At 40.7% G+C, this 19,707-nt stretch overlaps 2 protein-coding genes across 3 annotated transcripts; both read right to left on the reverse strand.

Moving 5' to 3' along the window:
* Positions 1-624: 624 nt before the first annotated feature.
* Positions 625-9,221, reverse strand: LOC144054848 (cytochrome P450 3A40-like). The gene is made up of 13 exons (XM_077570204.1): positions 9,063-9,221; positions 8,446-8,539; positions 7,559-7,611; positions 7,370-7,469; positions 7,018-7,131; positions 6,389-6,477; positions 6,175-6,323; positions 5,201-5,328; positions 5,059-5,134; positions 4,417-4,577; positions 3,058-3,284; positions 2,125-2,287; positions 625-1,418 (listed from the first exon to the last, which is right to left on the reverse strand). The coding sequence occupies exons 1-13, from the start codon at positions 9,125-9,127 to the stop codon at positions 1,341-1,343; spliced, it is 1,497 nt and encodes a 498-aa protein (XP_077426330.1). The 5' UTR covers positions 9,128-9,221; the 3' UTR covers positions 625-1,340.
* A 1,829-nt stretch (positions 9,222-11,050) lies between these two features.
* Positions 11,051-19,629, reverse strand: c1qtnf6b (C1q and TNF related 6b). 2 transcript variants are annotated; one of them, XM_077571556.1, is made up of 3 exons: positions 17,650-19,629; positions 13,882-14,086; positions 11,051-11,735 (listed from the first exon to the last, which is right to left on the reverse strand). In XM_077571556.1, the coding sequence occupies exons 2-3, from the start codon at positions 14,069-14,071 to the stop codon at positions 11,188-11,190; spliced, it is 738 nt and encodes a 245-aa protein (XP_077427682.1). In that variant the 5' UTR covers positions 14,072-14,086; positions 17,650-19,629; the 3' UTR covers positions 11,051-11,187. The 2 variants fall into 2 exon arrangements, with proteins under 2 accessions (XP_077427682.1, XP_077427683.1); XM_077571557.1 differs by lacking the exon at positions 17,650-19,629 and adding an exon at positions 14,962-15,168.
* Between the last annotated feature and the right edge of the window lie 78 nt (positions 19,630-19,707).

Genomic DNA, 19,707 nt, shown 5'->3' on the forward strand with positions numbered 1-19,707 from the left:
ATAATCAACAGTAGCAACACTACTGTCACATGAATTGCAACTGGAATTATTATATTATATTATATTATATTATATTATATTATATTATATTATATTATATTATATTATATTATATTATATTATATTATATATAGAGCTGTCAAACGATTACATTTTTAGTCAGATTAATCACATCTTAGAATTTTGATTAATCACGATTAAACGCTAATTAAAAAGGCCTTTTATTGCCTGCAAAATTTAAAGAGCACCTGTTATGTGTTAATTCTTTCGACATTTAATGTTATGAGGACGTCTTCAAAACTTTTTATCCACTGTACATGCTCATCCTCCTCTTTTTCTTATCAGTTAATTACTTCCATGATTTAAAACGGGAACAAAATGACCCCAATATTTTGACATGAACAAATATTCTGAATGTCATACACAAACATTTCTTAAATGCTTTAATGCGTATAGTTATGTTTATGTTGCGTTCAGGTGCTCCTAGTAGTAATGGCTGCAACTGAAAAGCAGACGGAAGTGCGTGCATTAGGCGCCAATGCTTGTTTGCAGACGTAAGTAAATAATGTCAAAAGAAAACAAAAGTACCGCACAGTATAAAACTTTTACTTACTATACAACATGGCAGTAATCAGTGCTGTATAATATTAACAGAGAAGTCACCATTTTGTACTCCTGTCACGTACATGTACAGTATGTGTTCGACTGTACAAGCTTGGAAGAAGAGAAAAGTGTACATGTTGGCCTTCGTCCAATCACAGCGCTCAGAACATGTGGCGTGTGCAAAAGAAGCTGCTTGGCCCCACCCCCATCTCGCCTTTTCCTCTGTCTTTTTGTTATCGCTCGTCTGTTTATAAACATGGAAAGAACAAGATGGCTACAAAACACGGAGAAATGGAGCACGCACATACCGAAGACACGATCAGGATCTGGAGCGATAACGCGGAACGGCCACGCGAGGGTGCTGTTGAGATGGACACCTCATTAGGTACAAGTTACAACATTCTTTCCAATGGGGCCCGGGCCCTTTTTAGTTTTAATGTATTTTGGCATTTAGACTGATATATTTTGTCGATTACTTGTTGATTCCTCCTCCCCAATTATAACGTATAAAATCCCCAAAACATGTCCTATCATCTGTAGACCCACAAGTCTCAAGCCAAAACCGAAAAAACACAGGAAATGTACAAGGCTGACTGGACCTCTACTACTGTAAACTGATTACTCTGTATTACCATTGCCAGTTGATATTTTTCCACATTTAGGACTTTCCTTTGTATGTTTTTGAGCATGTTCTTTATTTTGCAGCAAGCATTTTTCATTCCTTGCTTCATGAACTTTCACGATCGCAGCTCCAGCTTCAGTTTGATGGGTCGCTTGGGCATCAGCAGGCCCTGCACATCCATTTCGATGGGCACCTGATGGGAAGAAGGAAAGGCGTCAACAAAGCGCGTGTCAGCGGATGTGTTCAGGTTTATGGAAAGGCAGGATAAGCAATCAGTGAAAAGTCACCTCAAAATACAACAGATTTTTTATGACGAAATATAAATACATTCATCATGAAAATCGGACTTTATTCCGATAAATTTCAGACAATTTTTTTGCATAAGATTCTAATGGTTATTTTATTCTTGTGTGTGTGAATATGACAACTTATTTCTTTAATATGACTTTTATATAACTGTATTCTTGTATGATTACAGCATTTAAAAAAAAATTTTGTTTTTAAATTCTGTCACGACAATTTTTTTCTTGAATAAAATATGACTATTGTTGTACAATTACATTCTTGTGATTCTTCTATTCTTGTGCTATTAAGATTTGCCAACGTAATCTGACTATTTTCTTATGATTTTTTTCCTGAAAAATCAAAACGTTATTCACGCTTTATGTTCTTGTATAAATATGATTTGATAACACTTTTTTCTTTTTAAATTTGGACTTAATTCTCATAATTGGCACGACTTTTTGCAGTGTTACAGGAACAAAGTTTGCGTATGCCCTTGTACAGTATGTACAATAAACTGTACTCCATTTTCTCAGTAATTGTCAAGCTATGTGACCCATTGAACGCAACCACAGAAAAAACATGATGAAGCGAAAGACAAAGTCACACATTCTCACCTCGGTCTCGTCGCACATGCAAAAGTTGTAGCGCTGCAAGATCTCCACCATGGCCAGCTTCATGCTGACCATCGCAAAGCGCATCCCGATGCAGTTACGAGGACCCGCGCCAAATGGCAAGTACACGTACGGGTCAATGGAGTCTTTGTTTTCTTTACTGAACCTACAAACAGAAAATAAAAGTGACAAGATCATTCTCGTTTTACAGCGTTCCCTCGTTTTCCACGGCGGAAATCCACAAAGTAGTTCGCTTTATGGTTTACATTTATTATAAATATTTTAAGGCTCTAAAACCCCTCACTACACAGTTTATACACTTTTCTCCTCGAGGCATTTACATTTTCTCACATTTAAACATTCTCAATGCTCAAACCTTCATAAATTTGATAAAATAGGTACATTACTGTAAAAAAAAAAATGCATGCAAGATTGTACTAAAAAAATGCGCGATACGGCGAGGCCGCGAAAAGTGAACCGCGTTATAGCGGGGGAATACTGTTATTAGTACTTTATCCCGGTAATTTGTGGATGTGAATGTTGAATGCTGAATGAATAATTTGGATACAAAATGGTAAAATAATATAGAATGGAAATGAAGAGAGTTGATTTTTTGTCAATTTCAGTGGTGAAAATGTTGAATCTTTTGGCCAGATGAATTGAATGAGCTGAATGTTATGAATATCAAATTGGGACAACGTGAAACTGTTATGTTGAATGTCGCATTAAGAATGTATGGTGAATTTTTGTTCAAAAATGTTGAGTTTTTACAAGGAGAAAAATACTAGCCTGCCAGTCGCGAATTTCTGGAATATGTTGAAAGTGGAACGATGTGACTTGGATGAATTATGTGGAAGTAGATGCATGTCAAAATAATGGGCGGGAGAAAAACAAAAACAACACGTGAATGCTTTCAGCATTCACACAAAAAGTTACCTCTCCGGTTTGAACTTTTCGGGCTCAGGCCAAAGGTCGGGGTCACGGTGCAGGGGCCAGGTGGGCACCACGACGGGCATGCCCTTGGGGATGATCACGCCGTTGACCTCAATGCTGGCCTTGGCCACGCGCTCCAAACGCTGGACGATGGGGTACAAGCGGAGCGACTCGTTGATCACCATGTCCAAGTACTCCATCTCCATCAGCTCCTGGTACTGCACGGCGGCCTGACAAAAACATTTGTTGCAATATTCAGACTGTTATGACCGTTATGACCTTTTTTTTCTTTCAAGCAGGGGAACTGAACTTTAAAAAAAGGTTTTTGAACTCAATGTGGTTGGAACCATCGTAGTTTTGCTCACTTTTTTTTTTTTTTTGGGTCACATGATGTTCAGGAAAGAAAAATCGACTTTAGTCCAATTATGACCCCCCCCCCATGAAAATATTTTATTTTCTAAAAAAAAAAAAAAAATGAAAAGAAAAGAAAAAGAAAGAAAGAAACATCTATTTTCTAAAATTACTATTCTCATGAGATTATAACCTTTTCCCTGAAAAAAAAAATATTCTCACAAATTTCAATTATTTTTTTACCAAACTATACAACTTCATTTTATGTTTATATATTTAAATTACATATTACAATTATTACCAAAAAAAAAAGACTATTTCTTCTAAGAGCTAAAAGCAAAAACAAACTGGAAAGTGTGCAACTATCTATGATTAAAAAAAAAAAAGTACAATTTCATTCTAAAAAGATTACAACTTTGTCTCCAAAATAATTATTCTTGCAAAATTACAATTTACCGCCATAACTAAGTGTTTATTCTTGTATAATTATGACCACTTAAGAGGAAGTTATTAAGGGTGCATTCATGGTGTCGGTCACTTGAGGTCGGACAAGCGGTTGACATTTTCATAACATTTATCACCTCATAAAGTAGACAAGTGAAAACAAGTGAAGCATAAAAATCTCTCCTGCTGTCATCACTATCATACCGGACATCATTTTCAGGTCCTGCTATTTTATTTTTTTGCCAAGAACATTATATACTCAAAAGATACTGATACAATATACAGTACATATCTGCATACAGAGGTGGGCATTCCGGTTTTTCTTATTTGTCTAAGAAAATAAGGGCGCTATATGGCAACCTATCAGGCTTCCTGTTCTGTCTCCCTCTGTTGGTCATTGTTTTGTTTTGTTTTTCCGGTTGTAATTGTTAGCTAAATGTCATTGCTGTGTACTTGTGACATGCGCAATGGCAAAGAAAAAGAGTTTTAGCTATTGGTAATTACTAGACAAAGACAGAAAAATGTGCATTTAAGTTCTAGCGCTACTACTGCCATGACCAGCGGTACCTTGTTGGGGAAGGCGGCGTCCACCTCGTCCTGCAGCTTCTTCATGACGTGAGGGTTGGTGGCTAAGCTGTGCGCCAAGAAGCTGAGCGAGCTGCTGCTGGTTTCGTAGCCGGCAAAGATGAAAATCATGGCTTGGGAGAGGATCTCGTGGTCACTCAGACCTGCCAAAATGGCGTCCAGAAATCATCGGCACGGTCAAAATGCAATTCCACGGCAAGCGTGTTATAGGATTTCTGTCATCGGCAGTTATTAACGCGCCATTTTGTATTCCTTTGTGATATCACATGTGGGGTCCCACAGGGGTCAATTCTTAGCCCGCTGTTATTCAATCTTTACATGCTTTCCCCTTTCTCAAGTCATACACAGACATAACATAAATTAACCTAACTATGCAGATGATTATGATTCTGTTTTGAGTTGATTCTTTTGTCCTGTTCTAAATTTAAAAACCTCGCACTTTGTTGTATTGTGTTCGAACTGTTGCAACCATTTTAAAGCACATTACATTGTGCATGAAATGCACTTTATAAAAAAAAAAAATGGATTGCCTATCCACAAATGTTATTTACAATATATTGTATTACAAATTCCTACCTTCCAAAAATAGAAATCAACAGAATCATAGAAATAATCTACAGCTACCTTTTTTCTTGTCATCTTCGGTGGAGTTGTCATTCTTCTGCGAGTCAATCATCAGCTGCAGGAAATCCACGCGACCCTGAGGACAAACCCGATGCCGATCATTGGCTCAACATGGTCGCGCCGCGTTCAAGAGCGTACGTACCCCTCGCCCGCTGCTCTCATGGCTGGATTTGATCTTCTGCAGGGCAGCATAGAAGAAGTCGAAGACTGAGGTCGGGAAGAAGGAGAACTCCATCTTCTCGAAGACGGGACCCAAGGAGGGGAAGAAGGCTGCCGATGCACCACAAATAAATCAATCAGAATGTTCTATTTGACTCTTTTTTTTAAATTGTTTCTTACTGTAGAAAATTATTTTCAGCCCTTTTCTACATTGCTACAAAAATGTTCAGACTTTTGAAATGATAGAAACTAAAAATCTACTTAACAATTTTTTTTTACTACTTTTACTTTTGTATGGATTCAGTTCATTTCCAATGAAAATCTGTGCTGTTTTTTTTCTTTAAGGTTTGGGTACATTTAATTAGAATCAGAAGTTAAATGAAAGTATCTGACACTTTCACCCTTTGGAATTTTTGTTTCAATCCAAAATGTATTCTCTGAATTTTTTTATTTTTAATTTAGGATTTTTTTTAAATTAAAAACTTAAAATCTAAAAAATAAATAAATAAAAAATGTGACAAGATCGTTGCATATAATCCAAAACAGTTCATTTTTCCATTAAAGTTCAATGCAAATTTTCCCCAAAATTTATAAAAACTAAAAACCCGTGCCTACATATTCACACAACTCACTTTTTCAAGATTTTCTTGTGCTACAGTCTTTTTCAAAATTAAGTAAATTTATTTTTCCCCTTGAAATTCTACAAAAATTTTGAGACTTTTGAAACTTTAATCAGCCTAAAAAAAAATAGTTCTCACCAAATTAAAAATGTGACATTTTTAATATTGCATATTTTTAAAAGTATGCCTTTCTTGTAATGTTTACATAATTTTTGGGGGGTTAGTATTTGTAATCTGAATGTTAAACGTTAAATTTTAAACAAAAATTTCAAAGTATAACAGCTAAATTTATGTCCAGTTCACAATATAATGCCTTTTCTTTTCTTTTTTGGGTCACCTATGAGGAGGAAGATCACGTTAAAGAAGTCGAACTTGAGCAGCTTCTTGATGTTGGTGACAAACGGATCGGTGGGGTTGTTGATGGAGTCCAGGTCCACGCTGAAGGCGGTGCTGGTCACCACGTCCATGCTGTACGGGCCGAAGAACCTGCAGAGCGCAAACGCCATCGTGACGGACGGACGGACGGACGGGCGGCTGTGATGCAAACTCACTCCTTGAGTTCCAGCGCTTGATTGAGGTCTGCCGCCTTCTTCATGCTGCTCACCAGGTTGGCCGAGTGACGCTTCATGATGACAAACATCTGCGCAGGTTCAAAAGAAATACGTGACTCATTTTGCCTTTTTTAGCAGCAAAAAGTTCATATTTTGTCTAGGATTAATGTGATGACTTCATGACTTTTCACGTACAGTTAACACCTTTAAAAACACATTTTGCCGTTGAATGAAAATGACATCGCGGGTGCTAAGAGCTCAGCTAACAAGCCTTCGCGGCCGTGTAGTCATGTGACCTTCGCAAGCTGAGCCATGATTGGTCGTTGTCTGAGGGCTCGTGATGTCATCTTCAGTCGACAGCAAGTGACAAAAATGTGTTCTTGAAAGGTTTTCATTGTACATGATGAAAATGACAGTTAACTATAATTTGGCCGCTGGTGAACGACAGACCAGCAAAATTTACTGACACGCACGCACAAACTAAAAACAAACAAAAAATACATGTACATACATAAAAACACAACAATCACACACACACACGAAACCAACAAAGCAAAAACACAAACAAACGCAAAAACGAAATAAAAAACTCAAACAAAAATACACAGGTGAGTATTTTGGTGCGTTGCCTCTTTGAGTCGTCCGGAGGTGAAGGAGGGCGAGAGGATGCTTCGGATCCTCCTCCAGTTTTCGTCCTCGGCGATGCTGACGGCGTCGTACAGGGGGCCGTTCAGACGGAAGTTCTTCAAAACACAAAACAAGACCAAACCAAAAAAAAAAACGTCATTTTTGGTCGGCATGCCTATCATGAAAAGTGCATGCAGCGGCCATATTGAGGGACAAACAAACACTTGCGGGTCAGCGAGTAAACACGACACGCGAAGAGCTCACATCACAAATGAGATCAATAAAGCCAACAAGGATGTGAAAAGAAGCTTTTGGGAATCCGTGGAAACGATTCCCGACTGAAATCATGCTTACTCTGCGGTTGGTGAAGAGCGAGTAACACTCCTTGATGAGCACCGTCTTGATGATGACGGGGTCCATGACGCACAAAAGCGGCATACGGCCGTCAAAGATGCTAAACACAAAAAGGCCACACTATTTATTTCTTCATTTTTAATCAGAATTGTAATGCCATGATGCATGTTGTGGCGCGTGTGAACGAACCCCCATATTTTGCCATATTTCTTGTGGCACTCCATGTCAAAGTGAATGAAACCCTGGAAGCAGACAAACACATGGCGGGAAACTCAAGGCAAACATTTTCCTTTCCAAATCTTCGATATGTGCCCTCGTGAGTCGAAACAGGATATTTGATCAATATTGGGCTGACCGCGCCACTTGTTTTTGCCCCCACTTGTCTCAGAGGGCTAAAATGTTGGCCTCAGGATGTCAACAGAAAACAATGTCGGAGTGCCTTCGGGCTCGCATTGCGAATGTCACCGTACCTGTTTTCTGCAAAGCGAGGTTTAAGTTGCTGGGGGTTTTTATTGAGGGGGAAAAAAATCGTTTTCAAAGTTAAAGTTACATTTTTTTTCAGGATATAAAGTAACTTTACAAGAAAAAAAGTCCGATTTTTCTAGATTCACATTATAAGAATAAATTAGTATATTTCTAAATACAAACAAACAAAAGCTGTCATTTTACAAGACTTGAAATTCTTTTCAAGATTAAAAAAAAAAGTCTAAATACTTCAAGTTAGCATTCGTATTTTATTTTGGGTGGGAAGAAAAAAAAGTCTTGTTTTTTTCCAATGTAAAAAAATGTAATCTCCTAAATATGCAGTTGTTTTTTTCCCCAAAGACAAAATTTATGAGAAGAACATTTTTCCACAGGAAAAAAAACTGAGAAAATGTGAGACGTGAGTTGTATATTTAAAGGCCAAAAATGTCTGAGTTGCTTGATGTTAAAGTTTCAAGAATCGTCAGAAAGATGAAAAAAGGCAAAATATTATGAGATTGACGTTCTTCCCTACTTGAAAATGAGAAAAATTCACAATGGACCTTGAGAGCAAGTTTGTTTGCATCAACGGTGGCTGAGCAGATTTTTCCTACCTTCCTGTAGTTGAGCATGTTTCCGAAGAGCAGCACCGGCCTGGGACCCGGGATGCCCAGTTTTTTGAAGGTGTTGTAGGGCCAGTAGCCGAAGCTGCAAGACAGCAACAACAGCAACAATAACTTCTAACGGCAAAGACAAACACGACAACAACAGCGAGGATGACATCAAAAACAACAAAGTATTGAATGTTGCTTTATCCCCCCCCCCCCCCTGAAATATATCATGTTAATATATTCATTGTAAATAATAAAATATAATGAAGCAATTTTACAGGTGCTTTTAACAAGTTTTAATGGATTAAACAGGTCGGTTAATTATCTTAAATCAATTATGAATAATGCAATAAAAACGAGTGTGAATTATTTGACCATTAAAGAAGAAAAGCATGTAGTTGTCTTGACTGAAAGTGATATGATGAAAAATATTGGTAAAGCAGACAATTTTACATATTATCAAATTTTTTTAAATTAAATAATTGGCTACTTAATTATAACAAAATGATTGAGCTGGTCTATCCGTCTATTTTCCAAATCAAATATGGCCCTTGATTACAAAAGATTGTGTTTGCATGTGTGTGTGTGCGTGCGTGCGTGCGTGCGTGCGTGTCGCTCACATGACAAAGAGCGTGACGAGGAGTGCCAGCAAAGTCCACGTCGTGGCCGAAAACAGCAAGTCCATCTTGCTTGTTGTGGTCCGGCGGTGGCTGTGCGGGCAGCTCCAGCACACGCAACCTTTTATCCCAACCCTCTGCGTACATGTGCGTGCGCGCGTGCGTGCGCGTGCATATGTGTGTGCGTGTGTCAAGTGTGTGAGGGTTGAACCAATCCGGTGGCACACCTTGGTCAATGATTGAGCACACAGCCACAATTGATGGGTCTTTAAAAAAAAAATGATGGGCGTGTATGGTAGGGTGGAGTAGAATAAATTCTCTTTCTCTTCCTCAAAATTCTTCACACCGCACCCAGTAACAACAACATTTTTGTTGTTCTTTTTTTTTGCTTTGGCCTGTGAGCAAAAATTACCCTGACAAAAACTTTCCATAAAGCAGAAAATGTGCAATTCTCCCCAAAACGAAGTCAGGTTTTGGGGTAAAAATCCAACCTCCAAATTAATGAATCAATTAATTTATTTATTTGCATTAAAACGTGATATTATTGAAGGTTTATCAGATTTTAAAAATAATTCATGCATACATACATCAAAATTAACACACTAATTTTGACATATATATGTATATATTTTTTTTACACCCTGTAGTTAAGCAACCCACGAGACTTCCTTAAAGTCTGCTAGCTTATTGCTAACACATAATAAGAAGATCCGTTGACGGGCTAACAAAAACAGCCCGTCAATGCGTTGGAGAAAAAAACAAAACATGAAAATGAAGTTGATGTTGTTACGAAATCATTGCGTGAAATAAAAAACAATGAAAACTTTCTTGATACATCGTTTTCATTGCACTTCCTTTAAGTATATTTTTGAAAGTCATGTACGAACAATGTCGCTCACGTGTCGATTTTCCAAATCAAATGTGGCAAAAGTTTGCCCACACCTGATCCGGAGCGATTATCACCTCTTGAGTCACAAAACAGCCAACTTTCACCCACCTTTTTATTGCGGTGTGGTTGTTGACTTGATGTCGAACTTTGAACTTGCGATTGCTCTTGATGCACTTAGTGGCCACTTCATTAGGTACGCCATCCAATGCAAAAGTCACACAATATTTTTGCAAGAATAAAGTTTTTGTTTTGTTTTGTTTTTTTACAAAAAAGCTGCCATTTTATGTGACTGAAGTCATAAATGTTTCGGGTTTTTGGTTTATTTTTTCCCAATAAAAAAATCCTTGCCCTATGATCAAATCTGTTTTTGTTTTCATTCATTCATTTAACAAGTGGATGTCAGGGAAAAATTCCTGCAATTTAACAAATTTCGACAGTGATATTATAGCATTATTATTGTAACAATATTTCAGGGGGGAAAAACAATTATATTCTAGTCAGATTAACGACTTTTTCAACGGGACACACGAGTGACATTTTATTTGACTTGCAGTTTGAAGACGTGCCACCAGTAGGCGCTATTGTGCTGTAAACTCTCTCTCTCGCTCTCTCACTCTCTCAAGAAAGAAGGCATAGGAAAGAAAATGTAAAAAGTAGTATTTCTAAGAGAGAGAAAAATCATTATAATCTGTATGAAATAACTAATTAATGTTGGCCTTTTTTAATGACAGACTTTGACTAGGCCACTCCCAAACCCTCATTTTGCTTTTTGGAAGCCATTGAGGAGTTGATTTGGTGCTTTGGACTGTTGGTTGTCCTGCTGCAGAAGCCAAGAGTGCTTCATCTTGACGTCACAAAGTGATAGTCAAACATTCTCCCTCAGGATTTTGTTGTTCAGAGCAGAATTCACGATTTCATCAATCACAACTTGTCGGCAGGTCATGATGGAGCAAAGCAGCACTTTTTCTTTTTTTCGAGAAATGTTTCTTGAATGTTGTGTTTGAGAACTTTTTTCATGAAAAAAAATCCAACAGATATTCTTTTTAAATAAAACAAGTATTTTATTTTAAAAAAGGAACCAAGAAAAAAATCTTACTTTTTTTTCCCCAGAAAGCAGTCACATTTTTCTGAGGAAAAAAAGGTCTTTTAATTGTATTTTTTTTTAAGAAAGTGTTTTATTTGCCACATTTTGTAGTTTGCTTGCGTTTTCCCGGTGCGGCCATGGCAACGAGGGGTGACTCACTGTCCGGCGGGGGCCAGCAGGTATCCGTTGAAGGTGATGTAAACGTCCACGTCGTCCCCGTAGACGGCGTTGTCGCGCTCGCGCTTGAACAGGCGAGCCCAAACCTCGTCGCCCGGCTGCAGGTCCATCATGACGCTCTGGCTTTGCATGATGGAGCGCTCGCTGGGCTGCGCGTAGAGGATGACCTGCTGCTCCTGGTTGCGCATCAGGTGCACGTAGGTCTCCTTGAAGTTCCAGGTGTGGACGTTGAGGTTGAAGAAGTAGACGCCGGCCACGTAGCAGTAGAACTTGCCCTTGAACATGTTGAAGTGCTCGTGCAGGTTGACGAAGACCGTGTCGAACACCAGCGGCTGGTAGTAGTCCACGCTGTGCAGGGACTTGCGCCGGCCCACCGAGAAGGCGGCCCGCGGGTTCTTGCAGGGGTCACCCGGGGAGCCCGCTTGACCCTTGCTGCCCTGGGGGCCCGCCGGTCCCGGCACGCCCAAGGGACCCTCCGCCCCAGGCTTGCCGGGCGTGCCTTTGTCCCCTTTGTCGCCCTTGTCGCCTGCCGGGGTGCAGCAAATTGCAATGTGGTTTGAAGGCAGGACAAGAGAAGAGATGACACCAAGACCAGGATTAAGTCCAAGGCCAAGACAGCCAGTATTATGCCCAAAATTGGAAAATGGTTTTGTTTTTTTATATGCACAATTGTCAATGCTAGGGAACATATTTTTCATGGAATGTTTTTACTTTTTATAAGCAAAGTTTTCTTTTTTGTTCTTTTTTTAAACTTAAAAACTATTCAAAATTAGTTTGTATTTTTTTCTTGTTGATTTGAATTAGTATTTTCTATTTAGCACAATTTTCCTTTTTTTCCAACTGTTTTTTTCTTGTTTTTGCTTTTTTTTTATTGCATTATTCTTATTTGTTTTACGCTTGAATAATTTTTACTTTGTTGGTTTAAGTCTTATTTTTTTGTCAATGCATTTTTAATTCATTTTTCATTTTTTTTATTTTTTTTAACTTTGTTTATTTCTTCTTTTTAGTTTAGTTAAATTTTTTGTTTTTATGTTTTTGTCTATTGTTTGCTTTTTGATTTTTATTTTTCCATTTTATATATATCTTTTTGTGCTTTTTCATTTAAAATTATTATTATTATTTTTACAGTTTTCTTATTTTATATTTTTTACTTTTTATGTATGTAATACATATATCTTTGCTGTTATCAATGTATTTGTTCCAATTTTACTTTTTAATTCATCTTTTATAAATAAATTCTACTCCTAACGTGTTTTCATCATCATTTTGAAAATGATTTCCATTATTTTACTTAAAAAAACAAAACACAATTATAATATTATTTGTATTTTTAGTCACTGCATCTTTTCTATTCTAAGTGTTTTTGGGCCGAGGATCGGGTTGAAGGTTGAGGGTTTTAGGGTTGACGTTTTAGGGGTTAACCAAACCTTAGCCCTCCGTAAAGTCCATCCAGGGTGAACATTTCACCCTCCCAAAATAAATCCAAACACAAACAATAACTCTCGAGTCAGTTTCAGGATCTGAGTTGGATTTGGGTTAGTTTGTAGGGTCAACCTAAGTCATAAAACCTTGACCCGAACCACAACACCAGCGTTAGGAAAAGAAAGTCATTTTAGGCTTCATGTTTCTTGCTTCCTAACGGAAAATGTTCACCCTGGATGGAATGTTGATAAAAGCAGTTGCCTTAATGCTTCGAGTCCCCCCCCCCCCCCCCCCGCGCCCCCCCGCCCCCTCCCTCCTTGCTCGTCCTTCATCTTTTCTGTAAAAGTCTGCTGGGAATCCGTCTGCTCCAGTTAGCTTGTGGCCGCCCGGAATGTTCTGCTTCAGTCTGCGTTTACAACAAATCCAAAAGTTGGCCTTCCCGACGTTCCCGACTGCTTTTGAGGCCAGCGCGAACGTGGCCGCTCTCGACACGGGTTAGAAGTGAACGCTCACGCGATTTGGACCACAGGTTCTGTTCTGACGAAAGGTTCTTATGAAAAGATCCTGCGCCTGTCAGGATGTTGGACGGCGTTGAGCCGCTTGTAAGTCCTAATCCTCGTCTCCACTCATATTTCTGCCTCTTGTCAAACTGATTGCTGTTCTGGATCAACCGCCGGGAATGCGCCTTTGGTGGGAGTCTCTATGACTGCTATGGACGTTTTCAACCAGTAGTTCATCTCTTTAACCCTGGAGAACCCAAGAAGCCTTTTCTTCTTTGGAAAATTATGAATTATACATTAAATGACTGCTATAAGTTCACTGAACACCAAAATATATGTTTTTTCAATGTTAACCCTTTTTTTTTTTTTAACTAGCTCTCACCACTCTGGCTCATGTAAGTGCAATATTCATCCACTAGATGGCCCCATACAGGGGTCAGAAGTGGCACTCTGGACTTTTGAAGTTAAATTTGTAAAAAAAAAAAAAAAAAGGTCTTTGTTATTTGAGTAGCAGCATTTATAGGGGTCAAATTTGACCCCGTGGGTTCTCCAGGGTTAAAATGTTTTGTTACAGTTGTGATTGATTGCGACGCCCATTTCGACTTTGACTTCACCCAGCTCGGACTAAACACAGCACGAAAACCAGTCAAATCTGGATCAGCATCTCAGCAGAACCGCCGGGCGCCAGTCTGTGAAACCCACCACCGTAACTCCTGACCTTTGACCCATACGACGAGGTACGCCGATTACCTTTGAGGATGGTCATGTTGACCACGGTGCGGACCTCGGGGAGGCGGTAGTTGGGGGCGGAGCCTAAGGCGTGAGGATCTAAGTGGTCGCAGCAACGGCGGCAGTAGCGCGACGGCGGTCGCGACGGCGAAGGAAGGCAGCGAGCCAGCGGCAGCAGGAACAGGAACAGGAAGGTTAAGCCGGATGGCATCGTGGAAGAGTGCACCTGAGATGAAGCAGACACAAGCGGAATCAGGATTCCTGCAAATTCGATAACACATTCCGCAACCTGACACCGCTTTCAGCCAGAACACCGTTTTGGACGTCTTTTTTCTCTCCATAATTTTCACCAATGTCCTTCAGTTGTCCGAGTTACTCACACTAGTGGTGGGCGGAACGATCCAAATATCGATATTAGTCAGTAATGATATCGGATCGAAAGTGGCACTATAATATCGATCTAGTCGTTTTGTTTCAGTTTGGCTCTTCTATGCACTGCTGTGGTCAGAGGTGGCAAATCCAGGTCCAGGAAGTAAAAACCCTGCCACAGTTTGGCTTTTGCCCCTGATGCTGACTAGCTAGCTAGCTAGCGCCCTAGTAGGTAAACGAGCACCATGGGAGCTAGCTAGGGAGCTAGCTAGCTAGCACCTGGGGCTAAAGCCAAACTGTGGCAGGGTTTTTTGTTTCATGGTTTGGTCAAGCAGCTAACAGGCATTCATTTGCAGCCATTTTCACTGAAGCAACCCCCTTCGCTCCCGGTGTTTTACTGGATTTGGACTGATTTTGCAAGGCCCACAGAATATTGTGTTCTATTGCTATAAAAACATGGAATCTACCAAAAGAAAGATTAGAGTCTCATTTCTATCTATTTCCATTTTGCAGAAATAAGCATTAGAATGTGGCTAAGTTTCATCATAATTCACAAATCTGTTTTAAACTGTGGGGAATACAACTTGTTTGCAACGTGGACCTGGTTGATCTCTTATACTCTGCTGCCACCTGCAGGCCGGTTTTGTAATAACTACAATTTCTTCAACCGTTCACTGCAGTTGAGAGACTGCATCAAAGCCTTCTGTATGTTTCTTCAGCCAGTTTCTTCACCTCATGCGGTGGCAGCCATTTTTTTTTCCCGGACACTCTCTGCTCCTCCTGCTTCTTGAACTCCCCAACGTCTGCGGCGGCAGACCGAAGAGGCAAATCGAGACGCAATTCCGATTCTGCGGCACCTCCAGGTTGCCGTTCTTGCTCCGCGGCAACTCTTAAGATCCAGTTCCCGCTCTGGAGCAGCTCCAGGTTCCCCGTTCCGTATCTGTGTCACTGCAGCTGCAGACCCCTGTTCCTGCGACCGCCGCCTGACCCTGTTCCTGCTACGGCCGTGAACTAAACCCGCCATGCCTGATCCCTGCAGTGCCGTCGGGTCCGGCATCGCAGTAAAAACTCTTGTGCGAAGTCCCGGAAGCCCACCAGACCGGTGCCGTTGTGTGGAACCCGAAACCAGCATCCATGACACCCACTCTGTTGTGGACTTTCTGTTTTTTTTCCCCTGGAGAGCTCAGTATTGTTCATTCGATAATTTTACCGATTTGACATGTCATCATCATTGCTCTCCTTGTTTTTTTTTTCTTTTGACTTTCTGTTGATTAGTTCAGGTTTTTATTTTTATTTTTATGTCACGCCTACTGGTTCGGTTTTTGTTTCCACCTGTTCTTGTCCAGGTCTGCATGTACTGCACATCCCACCTTACATAAGAAGCGAGTTCATGTGGCAGGCACAAGTTTTGAAACGACACATCTTTACTGTACTGTACATCTGATGACACACACACACGAACAGCACTCGCACAAGCGAACACACACACTAAAAGAAAAGAAAAACTTCCCTAGCCCCCGACTTCCTTTTGAACGCTATATATAAAGTGGCTTTGGTTGTTCCGCCCCCCATTAACCTCCCCCCCCACCCCCCGTCCGTTCGTGTCCTTGAGGTTACGTAACACAAACCATATGTTAAAAGCACTCTTCTCTGTGCTCCATTTAAAGTGAATGCACATGTTTTCAAAAGTATCGGGACACCTACAGGAAGTCAATGCACACGCGCACTACGGCAACACCAATTATATGACGCACACGCACACGCACAAACACACGACGTCGCCTCAACATCAAAGCCAGCTGAGTTCGACAACGAACCCAAAAGTATTTTTGTAAATGTCAAAGTATATAAAAAAGTGAAAAGTAAATGGAAAAAGTGACAGTGAAATGGTGACAAATGACGTCAGCTGTGTTGGGCTTTCCGTGCGCTGCAGATAACATCCAAACATCCAAACTATGCGCTTCCAATTTGGATGCCGGTCAAGAATGGAGTTGATTGTGCTGCTATGCGTAAATAAACAAGATTTGGATCATCCGGCAGCCAAAAGTCCACTTTGTATAAGCAACATCAGTGGTCAATGGGAGACAATCAGTTTGAGTTTTTCTTTTCACATTTATTCAAAATAAAAAAAAATTAAAAATCACAATGTAATCATTAGTATTGCTGCTGTCTTTGCACAGCTTATTTTATTGTATTCATTTTTGTATATTTCAAAAATATATAGTTTTCCCAAAAATTATGTTAAAATAATAATAATGCCTCGGATTTATATCGCTCTTTTTCTAGACACTGAACTACTAAAGTAGCCACAGCTGCCCCTGGGGCAGGCTGACGGAAGCGCGGCTGACGGAAGCGCGGCTGCCAGCGTGCGCCTACGGCCCCTCCCACCGCCACCAAACATTCGCACCTCCCGTGCACCGGCGTGAGTAGCACTGGAGGCAATGCGTGTCGAGGGCCTTGCCCAAGGGCACGGCGACACATGACTCGGGGAGAGCCGGGATCGAACAGCCGACCTTCTGGTGACTGAACGACCGTCTCGACACTCGGAGCCACAGACGACAAAATGGGGGGGAAAAAAGCTAATATAATTTAGCACACAATGGCCTATAAAGTTAAAAGGGGGTAAAGATATTTAATTAATTAAAAAACAAACTAACTAACTCATATAACAACACTTTTTTAAAAAAAAAACTTTTTCCACATGTTCTAATGTTACAGCCATATTCCAAAACGGGCTCATTGCTGCTTCTGACAAAAAAAATAAATGTTTGTTGATTTTGTGTAGTAGTAAAAAAAATAAAAATAAATAAAAACATAAACGTAGTATATATCTATAAAAAAAAAAAAATAAATAAAATAAAATAAAATAAAAATGAATTAATTAATTAAAAAAAAATTTTTTGGGGGGGTGCAAATTTATAAAAAAATAAAAAACTCAAATATCACATGTTCACCCGTTTGTCTTTCCACTTGCGTTTCTGCTGGATTGCAAAATAGATCACAATGAGTTTGTCCATTTTAAATTCTCCACATAATACATCAGTCGACCTACAACAAAGTAGACGCACATTTTTAGAAACACAATATGTGCTATTTTATTCGACAATTCTTTTTTTTTTTTACTCATTCTCGTTTTGTCAGTATTTGAAAAGCAAACGAATGAAATCGCATTTCAGATGTTCACTTTTGCCAGGCCGTTTCATCAAATCCTTCACGTGCACGCCCGTGACGTCAGCGCCCGCTTTCACAACATCCGCACCCCAACTCAACGCACATCACTTTGGCCACGTATGCACGCGAGAGCAAACACCCCCGCGCTCCGGAGCGGGAAGTGGACGATAAGACTACATGTACATGCACGCGCGAGAAAATGTTTTTCCCGGGGGGTGGAGGGGTGGGGGGGAGGGGGGGTTGTCTTACCTTTCACCACAAGAAGAAAAATATGACAAAGAGGAAGAAGAGGGAAAAAAAGGGTGTTCTGCTGCTGCGCTACGAGGAGGAACGACTGAGGAGAAAGTTTCAGCCTCTTTGTCCTCCGCGCACACACGCACACACACACACGCACACACACTCACTACAGAGGCTCTCCCACACTCCCTTCATTCCCTCCCTCCATCCGTCATTCTCACTCCTCCATTCATAAGACTTGCAAACTCCATCCATCCATCCAGCCATCATCTACCACTTATTCGGGGTCGGGTCGTGGGGGGAAGCCCAGACTTGCCTCTCCCCAGCCACTTCAACCAGCTCCTCTGACGGGATTCTAAGGCGTTCCCAGGCCAGCCAAGAGACATCGTCTCCCCAGTGTGTCCTAGGTCGTCCTCGGGGCCTCTCGCCAGTGGGACATGCCCCGGAACGCCTCTCCAGGGAGGCGTCCGAACTTGATGCCCGAACCACCTCAACTGGTTCCTCTCAACGCGGAGGAGCAGCGGCTCGACCCCGAGTCCCTCCCGGATGGCCGAGCTTCTCACCCGATCTCTAAGGGAGAGCCCGGACACCCTCGGAGGAAACTCATTTCGGCCGCTTGTACCCGATCAATCGCGACCCACAGCTGTGACCAAAGGTGAGGGTAGGAACGCAGACCGACCAGGAAATCGAGAGCTTCGCCTTTCAGCTCAGCTCCTTCTTCACCACAACAGACTGATACAGAGCCCGCACCGATTCGCCTGTCGATCTCCCGCTCCCTGCTGCCCTCACTTCGTGAACGAGACCCCAAGATGCTTGAACTCCTCCACTTGGGGCAGGATATCATCCCCGACCCGCAGAGAGCACGCCGCCCTTTTCCGACTCAGGACCATGGTCTCGGATTTGGAGGCGCTTAACCTCATTCCGACCGCTTCACAATCGGCTGCGAACAGCTCCAGTGATTTGGACAATTAAAAAAAAAAAAAAAAAAAAAGGTTCCAAACGATTACTCGATTATTAAAGTAGTTGTCGTTTAATTTGATAATGAATGACTTGTCGATTAATCGATCAATTTTGGCAGCTCTAATGGCACAGCCGGCTTCCGGTAGCTGTCGGGAACGAGCAAAAAAGGCTGGATAACGGTGAGTGCATTGCATTGTTTAGCACTGTGCTGCCAACCAAGATAGCATTTAGCATTAGCGATTGATGCACATGACGGCCATCTTTCACCAATACTGTAAGTGTAGCCCTTTTAGTATTTTTGATCAAATTGGATTTTTCATTTATTGCACTTTTAAAGCATTTTTTGGGGGGAAACACAATAAACCGATTCCCCCAATTCGGAACGTGCTCATTAGATTTGGGTGCGAGTTCAATAAATAAATAAATTAGTAGTTCACTTTCTGCTTGCACGGTGGCGCGGCTGTTGTTTTTTTTTGGTCTGTATTGTTTAAACTAAGCCGTGCAAAGAAGGCAAACTGTTTTTTCTTCCTTCTTGTTATGGTTTTGCTGCTTGTCCACTTCCTGACGGACTCTCAAAGCCTCCTCCCAGTCTGACCGCCAAACCCACAAGGCAGGACGGCAGCAAAGGGGAACTATGGAGCAAAAGAGGTTTTTCTCCAATAGAGTCAAATAAGAATAATTTTCTCAAAATGTGTTGTACTGTATTTTTTTTCTTTGTGGAAAAAAAAAGGAAAAATATGAAAGTTGTAAATTAGTTTGGTTTTCTAAGAAAAAGACAACTTGTAAAATATGACCAATCATGTAAGTTAAAATATTTAGTAGTTCATTTTCACCAAAGCAAAAATAGGTAGTTAGCAATCATTGGTTTTTTTGTGAAATCGTTGTGTTGGTGCACTTTTTGTGCACGTGGGCATGAATGTTGCATAAGCGCAAGTGTTTCCACAGTCCAAAATAAATCTTTACTTAGCAAAACACTGTCTTGTCTTGGCCTATTTTTTTTCCCCCGCACCAGCTTCTGTGGAAAATATCACTTGTCTTCACTTTCATTGACTTCATTAAAAACATCTGCAGGCTGACACAAAACCCAAACAACTGATGAAGCACCAACAG

Source organism: Vanacampus margaritifer, chromosome 7 (assembly GCF_051991255.1).
Source record: "Vanacampus margaritifer isolate UIUO_Vmar chromosome 7, RoL_Vmar_1.0, whole genome shotgun sequence".
NCBI classification, from domain to species: domain Eukaryota; kingdom Metazoa; phylum Chordata; class Actinopteri; order Syngnathiformes; family Syngnathidae; genus Vanacampus; species Vanacampus margaritifer.

What these genes read in the sequence shown, in the direction of transcription:
- LOC144054848 (XM_077570204.1), bottom strand. Translation starts at nt 9,127, where the DNA reads ATGGACTTGCTGTTTTCGGCCACGACGTGGACTTTGCTGGCACTCCTC. An exon ending in CGTGATCTTCCTCCTCATAG is followed by an intron (nt 5,329 to 6,174) that starts GTGACCCAAAAA and finishes GTGCATCGGCAG; the next exon opens with CCTTCTTCCCCTCCTTGGGT. An exon ending in ATGAGAGCAGCGGGCGAGGG is followed by an intron (nt 5,135 to 5,200) that starts GTACGTACGCTC and finishes GTTTGTCCTCAG; the next exon opens with GGTCGCGTGGATTTCCTGCA.
- c1qtnf6b (XM_077571556.1), bottom strand. Translation starts at nt 14,071, where the DNA reads ATGCCATCCGGCTTAACCTTCCTGTTCCTGTTCCTGCTGCCGCTGGCT. An exon ending in CAACATGACCATCCTCAAAG is followed by an intron (nt 11,736 to 13,881) that starts GTAATCGGCGTA and finishes GCACCCCGGCAG; the next exon opens with GCGACAAGGGCGACAAAGGG.